Below are 14,672 nucleotides of genomic sequence, written 5' to 3'. Positions count from 1 at the left end.
TCCACCCTTGTAAACACAGAATTAATTTGTCCTTAAGAGCTCCATCCACTTAAAACTTTATACTACTATGCCTATTATATTTGAAAGGCCTTGAGTTAATAACGCAGTCACCCACACACACAGAAGAAAAAAATTTCATCTTGTAAAGCTAACATTCATTATTCAATATTTTAATGTACCATAGAACTTTTGGAAACTTTCTTTAAATACATATTCCTCACTTGAAGCTGACAGAAAAATGGATAGACTATCTCCTCTGATTTCAGAACCATCGAAGTGGGCTTTTATAAACTGCTTCCCACCCCCAGCAGTCAAGGACTTGAGGGCAAGCATGTGGGTGTCTTTAGAAAATGAGTTGTGAAAAGTAAAATTTGATTAGTATTTGAACAGTTATTATTGATATCAATGACTCCAATGGACTGGAAATGTAACTGCTCTTATCAATAATTATAGCTGTGTAGCTACATTGGAGCACATCTGCGTCCCATTATTTCAGTGAGTGAAGTCACAGGCCGGTTGTCTGATTTGTCTCCTCCCACAGTCTTCCCGTTGCACAGATTGTTAGATTTACAAACCGCTGTTGCCTTCAACCTGTGTATGCCAAAAGGTAGCCAGAAAATAACTGTATTTGTACTGAACATAAAATAATTTGTGGCTTCAGAAGATGTATTTGACACTAAGCCTGCTGACCATTGCAGAAAATGTCAGTTTATGTGAAAATAGTTATTACCTGTAACCATAGATACACACACAAAATATGTATGTTATGTAACATTATATCGGTAATGCATTTGTTACTGTTTTGAAATTTCTTTTGGTGTAGATCACTGTTCTGCCAAATACCATTTAAAAAAAATTATACTAGGGAAAGTGATTGCTACGCTACATTTGCAATTGTAATAATAATGTTCCTGGGAATGCTAAATTATGTCTTAATTTTATTCAAAAGCTTTTATTTTGAAAGCAATTAAACTTACTGTTGATTGATATTTACCATCTAATGTTCCTGGAACACAAAAAGAATATGCTTTATACATAATCTTCCATTATAGCACATTGCTTGAGAGTAGCTATTTGATATAACAGCATTCAGTTGAGTTTTCAAACCAAAGAACAAAAATTATAGCAATTTTACTTGAAATCCATAAATCCATGCACAGGATTGTGTTCAACAGAATCACTAAATGCTATTTGTTATTCGAAGATGAATGAATCAATAATAATAATAAAAAAACAGAACTGATAAATCATTAGTACTTTAATGCAGAGTGGAGAGAGAAATTAATAAATCATGCATTTCAAGCATTTGTTTTCCTCGTGGCATGTTTGAACACATAAAACATGCGATGATGAGATGCAGGTCAATATGAAAGACAACACCAAACGGCTCGGAATAGCATTTCATTTTACATCATAGGTCAAATGAAACACTAAAAAAAGTACTCTTCATGATTTCTTTAAACAATCAGAGAAGTCAACAATGCCATGAGTATATTAAACAACAGTCTAGACTGGTAATTCCAAATAAGCATTTGCAATGTCACAGAGATGGGAGCGGAGTAGGCGAGGGGTCAAACTGCATACACCATTTGCTCCAGTGAGCTCAATATTATTACAGGTATCGATTTAGATTAGAAAGAAACTGATACAGCATTTACTTTCTCACGTGTACTTAACTGATCCATTAAAAATTACAGACACTTATAAATGACCCCCAAAAAAGCAAGAAATCAGCTTTTTGTATATACCTTCTCTTCAGTTAATAATATTGAGCTTTGACTGTGTTGTCTGGCCTCCTGACTCCAAAAGGTGAGAATATTAATGAGAAGTAATGGGTAATTCACCCTCTTCCAGAGTTTTAGTTGTCACAAAATTAATCATAAGAACCATACATTTTCTCCACAATTAATTATGCATTAAAACATTTCTCTCAGGCATCTTTTTGTGAATCTTTGGTGGGAGACACAGCTTGTTAGGCACATAGTTTAGAACATCTATTTGGTTACTGGTGTGGTTATGAATAATCTTCAAGATTCACATGCAGAAAGGAATAAGGCTTATCATATTACCACACTTGACTGCCAAGTAACATATTTGCACTTATTTCTGGAATTAAAAACAAAACTAAAAGAAATAAAAACCACTTTCTATTTTTCAGCACAGGAAAATTCTATGTCTGATATTTTAAATTCCACTCAGAAGCACTACGAAGTTAAAAATTATTTAGATACAGCAAGGTATCATATATTACTATTTAATAAAAATTTTCAATGAAAAGTTTCTCCTCAAGTCCTAGGCCAAGGACTATGGGTATACTGAGTCTAAAAGGGAACAGGATAGCAATCTGCAATGTTGGCCATTGAGGCATTACTGATTAGTGCTTACTGATCATTGAAATCACACTGAGAATCACGTTTTCTATGGTATTTCTTTTTTTATGTTTAAATGGTGTATTTGTTTGTTTATTTGTTTTTTAATCACAGGTTACGCAATGGAAAACGGGGGAGGAATGGGTGGGAGACAAAAATCTATGGGAATGCATGCAACAAAAATATGCACTATCACTTCACGTAAACTTCTGCTTTCTTCATGCAATGATGCCTATAACAACTGAGACAAATTTTCTAATAGATGAATTTTACATGAACTCAGTAACAAAAATTGTTCAACCAATCCCATGATTTTGCATGAGTAGAAGACTTGAAATGATTCGAGGTTTCCAGCGTACGTTTTCCATGGCCCAATTATGCTAATTAGATCTCTAAGAACAAAATGATACAGGATTATTCCTTGCTTCTGTTTCTTGTTCTTTTGACGAGGGAGCAGAACAACCCAGTTTTTGGAGGAGGGCCCATCAGCATTGGGGCTTGGTTCTTGTGTGTAATTTTTATCTAGGGGGAAAAAAAAAAGAAAGAGAGTAATCTCCAGACATAATACAAATTTCTGAGAATCTCTGTTAGGCTAATCATATTCCATTCTTTACTGAAACACCACAAGTATAGAAACGTAGTTTCTGAGTTTCTATTATTCCAAAAAATATTTTAAAGAGAGATAAAGATACACATTTAAACCATATTCCAATGCTCAGGGTATTAACAGAACATAAAAATTAACTGAGATTACATTTTAATCATCATGGTACCTCTAACCTCACTTGTAGTAATAACCCTAAACTCCTTGTTTAGTTACATGATAATCTGGTATAATTTATTGACCGTTAGTTATGTATCATTTATTCAATGCACCATTAGGGCATTTGGGATCCCAGCTGCAGACAAACCTCAAGATGCACTTGGTATCAGGGCAAGCCTTATTTATCTTACTAATCAGATTGTTTCTCTCTTTCAACACGAACTGCAAGGCTTAATTTCAAAACAATCATTAGAATCGAAAGTCACAAGTTAGCATGCATAAAAGGTCAGGAATGATGAACTACTTTCCTAATTTGTTAATTAATTGCTAGTAGAATAGAATCAAATATTGAAAAGCCTGCTTAAAACACTTGGAGAGACTGTTCTCATGCTACTCGTTTTGATTTCTTTGATATAACACTGAGAATCACCTTAAATGAGACAAGCTTAAAGTAGATTATGTCTGTAATTTTCTCTAATTCAAGTCTAATTTAGAGAAGACATTTTGTGAATATATGCTATGCTCAAAGCTAATTGAAAGCAATTATCAAAGTGGCATTTTGTCTGTGACTTTAAGATACATTGTAAGATAATAAATGATTATCATTATGTAATAAAAAGGTCACATCTTGCCTTTGGGCTAGGGACGCTAAGAGTTTTTCAAAAGCAATCTGAGACATTTTCTTTAGAGAACTGTGACTAATACAAGAACCATCGCTTATGAAATATCAGTTGTTACCTGAACAGCACCCGCATCAGAGATGAGTATTTCTTTCAAAACGAAACACCACCTCATTAAAAGCTGCAAAAATATATCTCTTAAAGTGCATACCTGACATTTTCAAGTTAAAATGAATATCCTTCACTTGTCATTCGCTAATAGCAATGAAACCAAAAAAAAAAAAAAAAAACTATGTCACATGGGCAGGATCATTAAAATCAGCTTTGGGGAAATTGAGATTTACTTCACAGTCTTGAAAGACAGAAATATGTCAAAAACCTGGAAAAAAATGAACAACTTTATTTAACTCTGTTGAAATCAGGTTATTCTGGGAAGATTCAGTGTCCTTCTCTTAACTGTAAAAATAAATTGCACCTGTACAGGGCCACGAGGCTAAACCAGCCCCTAACTCGATGGATATATTATTTTATTTTTATTTTGTGGACTAGGGAATTGATAACCATATAGTTAAAATATAAGAATGCACCTATATAGGTAGATTCAAAGAGATCTCTTTCAGATATTCTCTCTTAATAATTCAACTTTAAATTATGGTACATTATTGACTTTAAACTTCTCTGAATCTTAGTTTTATTCCGTATCTGATACCACATCTTTCATTTATTTATTTATTTCACAAAATTGATTGCGCCCCTAGTATCCTTCAGATACTGTACCAGGAACTTAAAAAATATATATACACGATACACAGTTTCTGCCCTCAAGTAATTATAGTCAGGTAGGAAAGAGAAATTTAACAAGCACATGCAATAATGATATAGAAACTAAATAGGAGGCCAAGCAGAAAGGCACTATTTGTTAATGTTAAATCACCTTTTTACACAAAAAATGTCATTTTTAGATAAGTACCTCAGGACACAGTTACCACATATTACTTATATAATAATCTTGGCTTCAAATAGAACACTAGCAGCTACAGTAAGAAGGTACACATTTCTGATTCACAGTTGCCGGATTAAGTTCTTTAGTGGGTACAATAGTATTAGGACATGCTGGAAAACAAGATCATTATTATCAATGGAAGAAATATATCATTGTGGTCACTCATATGAGGTTAGCATCAATTTATAATAAAGCATGGTCAAAATACCACAAATTATTTTGTATGAGATCTTGTTTGTTCTTTGTATTTTTTAGGCATTCGGATTTTGTTTGGTTATGGCTATCTTTTTATTGGTAATCCTTTTTTTTTTTTTTTAAGAAATCACACGTTGTTATGCCTTCGAAAATAGCACAGTATCTCATTCAGTGCTCTTGACACAATGGGACACTTAATCCATGTTGCTGACAAATGGAGAGTTCTAGTTTTCTGTTTCTAAGCAGGATAATGGCCAGTCCTATTTTTAAAATTATCTATAACCCGTCCTCTTTGTTGTTGGATCAGTCCTGTGGTCAAAGGGCACAACTCTGTCTTTAACATTATGTCTGTAAAAATAAATGCACACCGCCCTTTTTTTTTGGTCTGTTGTTTATGAAAATAAGAAACAACTGACTGTTTTCCTCTTAGTCAGGGGAGATAGCATGGAGGAAACTGGCATTCATCAAATGTCTATTATGTATCCAGGCTCTTTGCATATGCTATTTCATCATAAAACTACATGTCTTTTATATTTGGGCAGAAGGAAAACGACTTAAATAAAAATGAGAATAATTCCAGTCCAGGTGAAGTGTTACTGTGGTGATCACAGAAAGTCCAGGTGTAGGTGTCAGAAAACTGTAGAGACCTACATGTAGCTTCAGGTTCTGGTGCCCGAGGGAGGGAAACCTGGTTAAGGGGCCTCACCAGGCCTGGAATAACGAGCCAGATGCCTGTTTTGTATATATTCCACACTCTTGTATTTTTATAGTTTTAAAGAACCTACTATCTACTAGAAAAGCAACACTGAGTAAGGTGCAGATTCCAAAGACTTCAGAATGTTTTAAGTTTCAGCAATCTGAAGACTTGAACCAATCACCAGGCTTTGATGTCTTTGAGTGCTTTTGTCTTAAAAAAAAAAATTTTTTTTCTTTTATTGATTTTAGGGAGAGAGGAAGTAAGAGGGAGGAGAGAGAGAAGCGTCGATGAGAGAGAACATTGATTGGCCACCTCCTGCATGCCCCCCAGTGGGGATCGGGCCCACAACCTGGGCATGTGCCGTGATCGGGAATCAAACTGGCGACCTCTTGGTGCATGGGTCAATGCTCAATCACTAAGCCACACTGGCTGGACAGAGTGCTTCCATCTTTTAAGATTCAGGTAGTTACTTCTAAGCTGTTCCTCAATACATCAACTATTTATTGGGCACCAGCTATGAGCAAGGCATTTTGCAACTTGATTGGGATGACTGAGTTCAGAAGAGAATCTGAGATTAGAAATGAGAATTGTGGGCAAACATAAGCAATGCTGATGGAGCTCCTAGACACTGGAGTATCTGCATGAAGGTAGAAAAGCATTGCTTAAAAACTTAAGACAAATATTGGCGGTCATAGAATGGCGTCCACACAAAAAAGCTCTCCATTTGTACATGTCACCTACTCCCTCGGACAGCAACAGCGGCAGAAGAGAAGCACTTGTGTCCTATGACTCTTTCTGATTCCATCTTCTTCCAAATTCAGATTGAACACATCAAAAAATGTCGACCTGGAAACACCTGATTTCAGTTTCAGTTTTATAATTAGTCAAGACGAAATAGAGATGCATATGGATCAATCAGATCAAGGATTATAAGGCACTTTTCCTGTTTCTATTACATTGTCAGGTTGCACAGTGCGATAGGTCCGAGTCATAATTGTAATGTTAAGAATAATCACAAGAATGAAAAGTAACAAATGTTGGCTCTTACTGTGTGCTGACCATTATGCTAAGTGTTTTACACGTTATTCAGATGCTACCTGTTTTATCCATTTCTCTGCGTTGACCTCAACAAAAGTCTACTCTGACAAAAGTATTATTATCAAAGAGTGTAGAATTGAAGTATAATTTCATAAACAGATTGAAGAAAGGGTTTATGTCTTACATCAGACAGTGTCTATTCCCATTAGACATTTATATGGTCTCTAAAGACCTTCTTTAGCCCAGCTAAAATCAAAGGAAGAAAGGAGGGACTTCCCTGACCCATGTTCCAGGCAGGTTTGGCCCAACTCCCTGGTATTTTCTCTCCTAGTTCCCTGTCTCTCAGCACTAAATATTCCCACCACCCCTATTGTTAAGGGTAGTGTTTCTCTTCCTCTGATGATCTGAACTCCCTGCTCAACATCTGCTCCCTGGAGACTACCTCTATCCACCTAAGAGCTTATCACAGCATTCTGATAAGATTAAGAGAGGCAGAGCTGTTCTCTCTTCAAGGAGTTCTCATACCTGCTTCCAAAAGAATAATGTTTCCATTATTTTATTTTTATAGTATCTCATTTTATTCTCTCAACAACCCAGGGAGGTAGGTGTCAACATCCTTAATCTACAATGTAGGACAAAAACTTACACAGGTTCTGAAAACTACATTATACAACTCAAGTTGGTAAGTGCAAAAAAAAAAAGGCTCTGATAGCTGATTCAAGTCTCCCAAGCACGACTTGCTCCCCACCTCTGCACCTGGGTGCCCCTTATTGCCCTGGAGAACATTCCCTCTCTTTTCTGCCCATCGAACTTTGATCCCTGACTGGCCCAGCTCAAATCACACATTGTTGTGAACTTTCAAAGCACTGCTTTAAAAAGAAGATTCTAAACGCCCTCTGAGAGGAAAAACAGGTCATTTACAGAAAAATAAAAACCAGCAAGGCATCAAGTTTCTCAAAAACATTAGTGCTAAAAAAATAGGGACAAACACCTTTGAACTCCAGAGGGAAAGTTAATTTTATCCTAGACATCTATACTTAGTGTATTGATTAAATGCAAGGGTACAATGAAGACATTTTCAGTCATAAAAGGATCTAGAGGGTTTACCTTTTATATGCCCTTTAAGACATATTTGAGAGTGTTCTTCAGAAAAACAAGTGAGTGAGCTAAGAAAGAGAGCTACAAAACCACGGGAACACACCGACACCACCAAAGGCTGGTGAGGATGGAGAGCCATCTCCCGTACACTGCTTGTAGAAATGCAAAGTGACACACACAGCCGGTTTGGAGGACAGCTTGGTCCAGGGATGACAACATGTGCAATGGTACAATGGGCACAGAGATGATCTCAGGGTGCATGGGAGTGCGAAGTCATGCCATTTAGATCATGGTGCAAGGAGAGGACAGAATTTAGCCTGAGTTTTAGCAACATCACTCTTGAAGCAGAAATTAGGACCCGGGTGCCGTACAGAGGCCGGCGAGCAGAGGCAAGATTCATCTAAGCCAGAACAGCAGCACAAGGGCCTTCAGTGATCTGAGAGTTCCAGGGAGGTGTCAGCTACAGGACATGGCACTAGCTGATTGGCTATGTGGAATATCAAAAAAGTAAACAAAATTCAAGTATGCTTTTCATGTTGTTTTTTATGCGTGTGGTGATAATTTTTATAGAAAGAGATGCATCTTTGGCAGGGGCAGGAACCAGGAAGTCGGTGAACGCAGTGTTGAGAGTGACATGCTGAAGGGGCTGCTCGGTGTCTTAGATGCTTAGGTCTGGTGTGCAGAAGGGAGAATGAGTCTGGAGACAGATTGAGCTTATAATATCCACTGAGCTTATAATATCCACTGAGAAGGGCCTACCGAAGGACAGTGGCAAATCCACCTCTCGGGGGTTAGACCGTGTAACTGAGGAACACTGGCACTTCAGGGTCAAGCAGGGGAAGGATGTCCTAGGGAGGAACCTAAGCACAGTAGCCACAGAGCTGGAGAAACACTAGAAAGAAGCACCATCACATTAACATCGCTCACCGATCGCCCATTAATGAGGGTGAAACCATCAAACTGCGTGTGTGTTGAGGCCAGGCAGCCTCCATTTGTCACGATGGTTTGCATAAAAGTGATTAAGTTACTGAACTGTTTAAACTATTCCTAAATCTAGAAATCATTATATTCGAGAGCTATATATTACGGGGTGTTTAAGTAGTTCTTCATGGACTTCAGAGGTTGTGAAGCATTTTCTGTAAAGGGCTGGAGGGGACATGTCTAGGCTTTGTGGCTATGGAGTCTCCTAACTATTCAACTCGCCACAGGCCACCAAGTGTCCACAGACTCTGTAAATGAATAGAGGTGGCTGTGTTCCAGGACCACTACATTTGGAAAGTAACATCTGAGTTTTAATATTCTTATTTTAATTTTTTTAACCACTTAAAATGTAAAAAAAATTTTTTTCTTAACTCGTTGGTTATACACAAACAGGAAGCTGTTTAGATTTGCTGACCCCCGATGTAATTACAGTCAAATACTGAAAATTACATCTAGAATTATAAGGCATATAGTGGATGAGATGAATTTTAATTTAAAATTACAATCTAGCCCGGCCAGTGTGGCTCAGTCGTTGAGTGTCGACCCGTGCACCAGGAGGTTGCTGGTTCGATTCCCGGTCAGGGCACATGCCCAGGTTGTGGGCCAAATCCCAGTGAGGGGCGTGCAGGAGGCAGCCAATCAATGTTTTCTCTCATCGATGTTTCTATCTCTGTCTCCCTCTCCCTTCCTCTCTCTCTAAAATCAATAAAGAAAAAAAAATTTAAAAATTACAGTCTACTGGATGAATAGCTAAAAAATGGATGAAAGTGCAAGTGATTTCCTGCATGGGCATATTTCAGCTATACCGAGCGCCACCATTCAGAATTCATCCTGTGAAAATTCTGAATTAGATTATACCCTCGCTTTCCCAGTTTTGATAATGCACCAACTGATCAAATTTGGCTTAGACGCATAATCTCGTCATCACTTTGCACCAGGGTGGGCTTAATAATATTGTCGTTCTTAGAAAGTACCCCAGCAGGGATCACTTTCCTTTTTAGATATTCTCCCTGCATCTAGCCAATGTTTTTTATTTCCCTGCCTCATTTCTTCAAGAGTTCATTATCAATGGATTTATCCAGCTACCTTAAAAATGAATGGGGTTTTCAGAGCAAAATAAAGACCATAAAGTATCAGTGGGGAGAGCTTAATTTAGCAATCATCTGGAACATTAATAGTTACCTAGCTCGTTTCTGGAATGAGATTGTCTCCTTCCAATAATGGAAACCACTTTGAATTCATGCATGTAGCTGAGCCATATGACAGTGGGAATAAAGAACATGCTAAATTTTTCAGGTCCATAACTGCCAAAAAGCAAAGCAATGAAACATAACAATTTTCTAAAATTTCTGTGCCAGCTTCTTTATGATCCCAGCCACTATTTTCTGAAATGATAGTAATTTCCAAGTTTAATGTTATAGTCTTTGATCTAACATCAAATCCAGAGAAATCATTGAGAAGAATTTACAATAAGTCTTTAAAATATGGGTTTGAGAGGTTTACTTGCAGATAAAATTCACAGGAATTTTAAATATGAATGGTAATGAGAAAAGAGAAACTTTTCCCTAAAAGTGATGGGCTATTTGGACACACTGCAGGGGAAATATTCATACCTGGATTGGAAATCATTTTGAAGATATAAATTTGGTTCTCCCTTCCAAAATATTTTATGGTTGTAAAGTTGGTTGCCAAGGAAGGTCAACATTAAAAAAAACAAAACAAAAAACAAAAAACCTTTTCATAATGTCCATGTCTCTGCAGAGAAATTTAACCCACAACTTTAAGCCAGTCATTGTTTTTCCAGAGGGCCTTTCCAAAAAAAAAAACCAAAAACATTATCATCCTTAACTACAACCAGAGAATATTCACAATATTTACTAGTTGTGATTCTACTTTTCATAATAAATAGTATTTCTTTAAAAAATTTTTTCCCTTTATTGGTTTTAGAAAGAGAGGAAGTGAGAGGGAGAGAGAGATAGAAACATAGATGAGAGAGAACATCGATTGGCCGCCTCCTGCATGCCCCCCACTGGGGATCAGGCCCACAACCCAGGCATGTGTCCTGACTGGGAATCGAACCGGTGACCTCTTGGTGCATGGGTCGATGCTCAACCACTGAGCCACACTGGCCGAACCATAAAGAATAGTATTTCATACATTTTCCCCTTTGTGGTGTTAAGATCATGAACTTGAGACAGGAGACAAGGGTTTGAACGCCAGTTTGGCTCACATTTTTGAGCTTCTGTCTCTATTAAAGGAAGATAACAATGCACCTACTTTATAGGACTATTACAAGTACCAAATGAGACTATGCACATCACATGTGCTTAACATATGTGACCTTCTGTTTTTAGTATAATTGTATTTAGTCTAGTGGACAACACATCGAGCTAATGCTTCCCCCTTCTGAGACATCAAGGCTTTCAGGATTCATTGGGTGACATTAGAAGGTGGCACACTATGACCATCTACCTTCTCTCCGAGGAGACCAGAAGCACCTGGTCGCATTTCAGCCACATACCAGGTTCCACTTCTACCCAAAGAAAAGAGTAGAAAATAAATCCATGTGGGACATTTACTAACCCATAGAAAGAACAGAATTTTTTAACTAAGGAGACCTTTAAGCACATACTTCCGTATTATGAAAAGAAACTTCTTTAATGAGTCAACTGATAGACTCATCTATAACCTTGGCCATTTGGAGGATTATAGCACTGATCTTAAAGACATTCGATCAATGTTAAACTATTTCATGGTAATCCAGGAAACATTTTGACATGTTACCCATAAAAAATTGCCATCGCATGGGGTAGTGACAATTGACTGTCCTATCAGTGTGCCTAGGACATCGATTGAGGTGCATAATTTAGTTGAGTTAAATTGGAGTAGAGAGAAAATAACCTAGATATTACCCAGAGTCTCCTCTTCCAAAGAACTATTCCATTGTGTATTCAACCGTTCAAAGCAGAAATCTGGACCATCCTTGGCACTTCTCCTTTTCAACAACTCACCTATCAACTTTATCCCTCAAATATTTTCTGTATCTCTTTATTTTTTTTGTCTTTCTACTACTACCATTCTAAAGCCTGAACAAATTAGTGAAAATGATAAACCTTCAATTCATGTTAATTTAAGACCATTTTGCCAGCGAGGGAAATTTAATCCAACTCAACCACCACATCATTAACTGTACATTATATTCATTCATTAAAGTAATCATTCAGTGGTGATACATTTTTAAAATACATTTAATGGTAAAAATGATGGGTTTTGAAAAGAGAAAAAAGCCTCCTGAGTGGCTACTGCCTGCCCTTACAATCCACTCCGCACCAGGAACTATCTGCTCACCAGCACGTCTCATCATATCGCTCCCCTGCTGAAACTCTCTGAGGTTCCGTGTGCCTCTTACACCAAAGCTGGAGACCCTTCCTGTGCGCCTCCAGGCCCTGCAGCTCTGAGTCCCACTGACTCACCGGCCTCACCCCACACCTCGTGGCCTGATCCACATCCATTGTGTCGTCTTTCAGATCCTCCTGCATGCCATGCTTCTTCCCTCCCAACACTGTTGCCTTTGCATTGGATGGTTTCTCCTCCCCCTCCCCCCCCTTTTTTATCCTCACCCAAGGACATTTTTCATTTATCTTCAGATAGAGTGGAAGGGAGAGAGGGTGAAGAAAAAGAGAGAGACATTGAAAGAGAGACACCCATTGACTGGCTGCCACCTACACGACCCCAACCGGAGCCAGGGACAAACTGCAAGCAAGGTACGTGCCGTTAGTGGGAACGGAACCTGGGTCTCTCTGGTCCGCGGGCCAATGCTCTAACCGCTGAGCCAAACCTGCCAGGGCAGTTTCTTCTCCCTTGACTCCTAGTTACATACTCCTCATCCCTTAGTTCTCAGGTCGATCTTGAGTTCCTTTGGAAGTCTTCTTAGACCTCCTTTGAGGTGGTCGAATTTCTTTGTTATATCCTGTTATAACACTGTAGTACTATATTATCACAATACCACAGTTATCACAATAGTACCACAAACATTTTGTTCACAGAACTTACATCATTACCGGAATTTTATATTTGTATGACTCTGGGTACTGTGTAACTTCACTGAGTTCAGAAAGCATGTCTTTTATTGTTTTGTTTCCATTATAACACTCCAGGGCAAAATGCCAGCACCTTTATCAAGAAGGAATTCAGTAAATATTAGTTGAAGGAATGAAGAAATAAATCTGATGTTCTTGACTTAGGTTTGATAACATAGTTGTATTCCCTCCTTAATTTTTACGTATTGTTTTGAAAATCATGTCTAATGATATCCATTTTGTTCACCCCATGGAACTATGACATGAATAAAACAATGTAATAAGTAAAATCAAATCCACTATTATTAGCCTGATGGTGCCCATAGCCTGGTAGACTTCCCATTATAGAGGAATATATTCCATTTTGAACTAGGTATAAATATTTTAAAAAATTGTTCCTCTTGAAAGCTAATGACAAAATTTTATTAAGGGCATACAATTTTACACTATAAGAATGTATAACAGTCCTGGATCAAATCAATATAAATGCATAAAATATTACATAGTTGACATATTTTTCATTTCAACTTTTGCCCTTTTTTTGTTTTTTGGACATTGTGTTCAATTTGGTTTAGTTAGAATTATCTGAAGATGAGAGATACTGTTATATTTTAGCTGAAATAAAAAGACTTTTCTAAATTGAAAGTAATGACTAAATTATTTCGGTTTTCAAAATGGATAAAAGAACAATCTAGGTTGATTTTACAGTATTTAAATAGAATGGATTAAAGAGAAGAACTATCAAAAGGTAAGTCTAACTATAAACATAACATGTTTGGATTAACTTTTTCAATATAATAGGGTAAGAAAAATTCCTTAAAATATTTTTTTGTGTAAAATGCAATCAAATCTAATCAGTTTGGCATTAATTAAGCTCTAATAATGTACTTCAGTATCGCTCCTAAGTAGTGTGATCCGTTTCCCCGTCACCCAGGTCGATCTGTGCACATTATGGTGTCATCATAATTTTAAACCATACTGAGAAAATGACAGAGCTGCAAAATTAAAATAAATGATTAATGGTATTTTTTTTCATGTTTTGTACTAATAGGTATTACTGAGCCTTAAAATTAATAGAGCTGTCAAGCTCACGGGTGTTACAGATCCAGCAACGAACCCAAATGGAAATTATATATTCCACAGACACCTAAAGATGACACTTTGGAATATTTTAAATTTTAATTAGTAGGTGCAATTGTTTTTTATTTTCCCTGTAACCAACACAAATTAATTGGAAATTAGTCACTACCAATCACTTTTTTAACAATCTGAAATGAGAGAGACGGGTGCTTTACACCTTAACATTCCTGTTCGGGGACCAGAAAGCACACATGCAGTAAATTGCATTGTCAATTACACAAACAACAACTGTTGTGAAATTAGGAAACATTATGCACAGGTAAACAAAACTAATTAATGCATAAGTAATGGGAACACACAAAATAACGCCCAGCTAAACACTAACGTGCTAGTCTTAAAAAAAAGAAAAGAAAAGAAAAAGAAAGGCTTTATAAATGCAAATGATTGCACAGCATTGACCAATAAGTCTTAGGTAAAAGGATGCTTCCAGTCTATGTTTTATTTAACTACTTTTGGAGTCTCACTACCACTAACACCTTAAAAATATACCCATCAGAACAGCAGCCTACTTATTCAAATACATGTCAAGATGGCAAAAAATTGTTAGTTAATTTTTGATTCCTCAAAATATCAGGATTAGACTCATCAAATAACAAATGGTGGTATTTCCTTCCTTGCGATTTCTCCTTATTCTGTATTCAAATATTAGGCAAAATGCAATTTCTATTCCCATCAGGGAAATCTTCATT

General features: G+C 37.0%; 1 protein-coding gene across 5 annotated transcripts in view; it reads right to left on the bottom strand.

The window, feature by feature from the left end:
- Positions 1-2,783: 2,783 nt before the first annotated feature.
- Positions 2,784-14,672, bottom strand: part of DGKB (diacylglycerol kinase beta) — a 589,512-nt gene continuing 577,623 nt past the window's right edge. For all 5 annotated transcript variants that reach the window (XM_036246648.1, XM_036246646.1, XM_036246647.1 and 2 more), the window contains one exon: positions 2,784-2,891. In XM_036246648.1, coding sequence (XP_036102541.1) covers positions 2,784-2,891 — 108 coding nt within the window. The remainder of the gene's footprint in view (positions 2,892-14,672) is intronic.

This window comes from Molossus molossus, unplaced genomic scaffold, assembly GCF_014108415.1.
Source record: "Molossus molossus isolate mMolMol1 unplaced genomic scaffold, mMolMol1.p scaffold_m16_p_7, whole genome shotgun sequence".
NCBI classification, from domain to species: Eukaryota; Metazoa; Chordata; class Mammalia; order Chiroptera; family Molossidae; genus Molossus; species Molossus molossus.
This window is presented reverse-complemented; position numbering and strand designations above follow the sequence as displayed.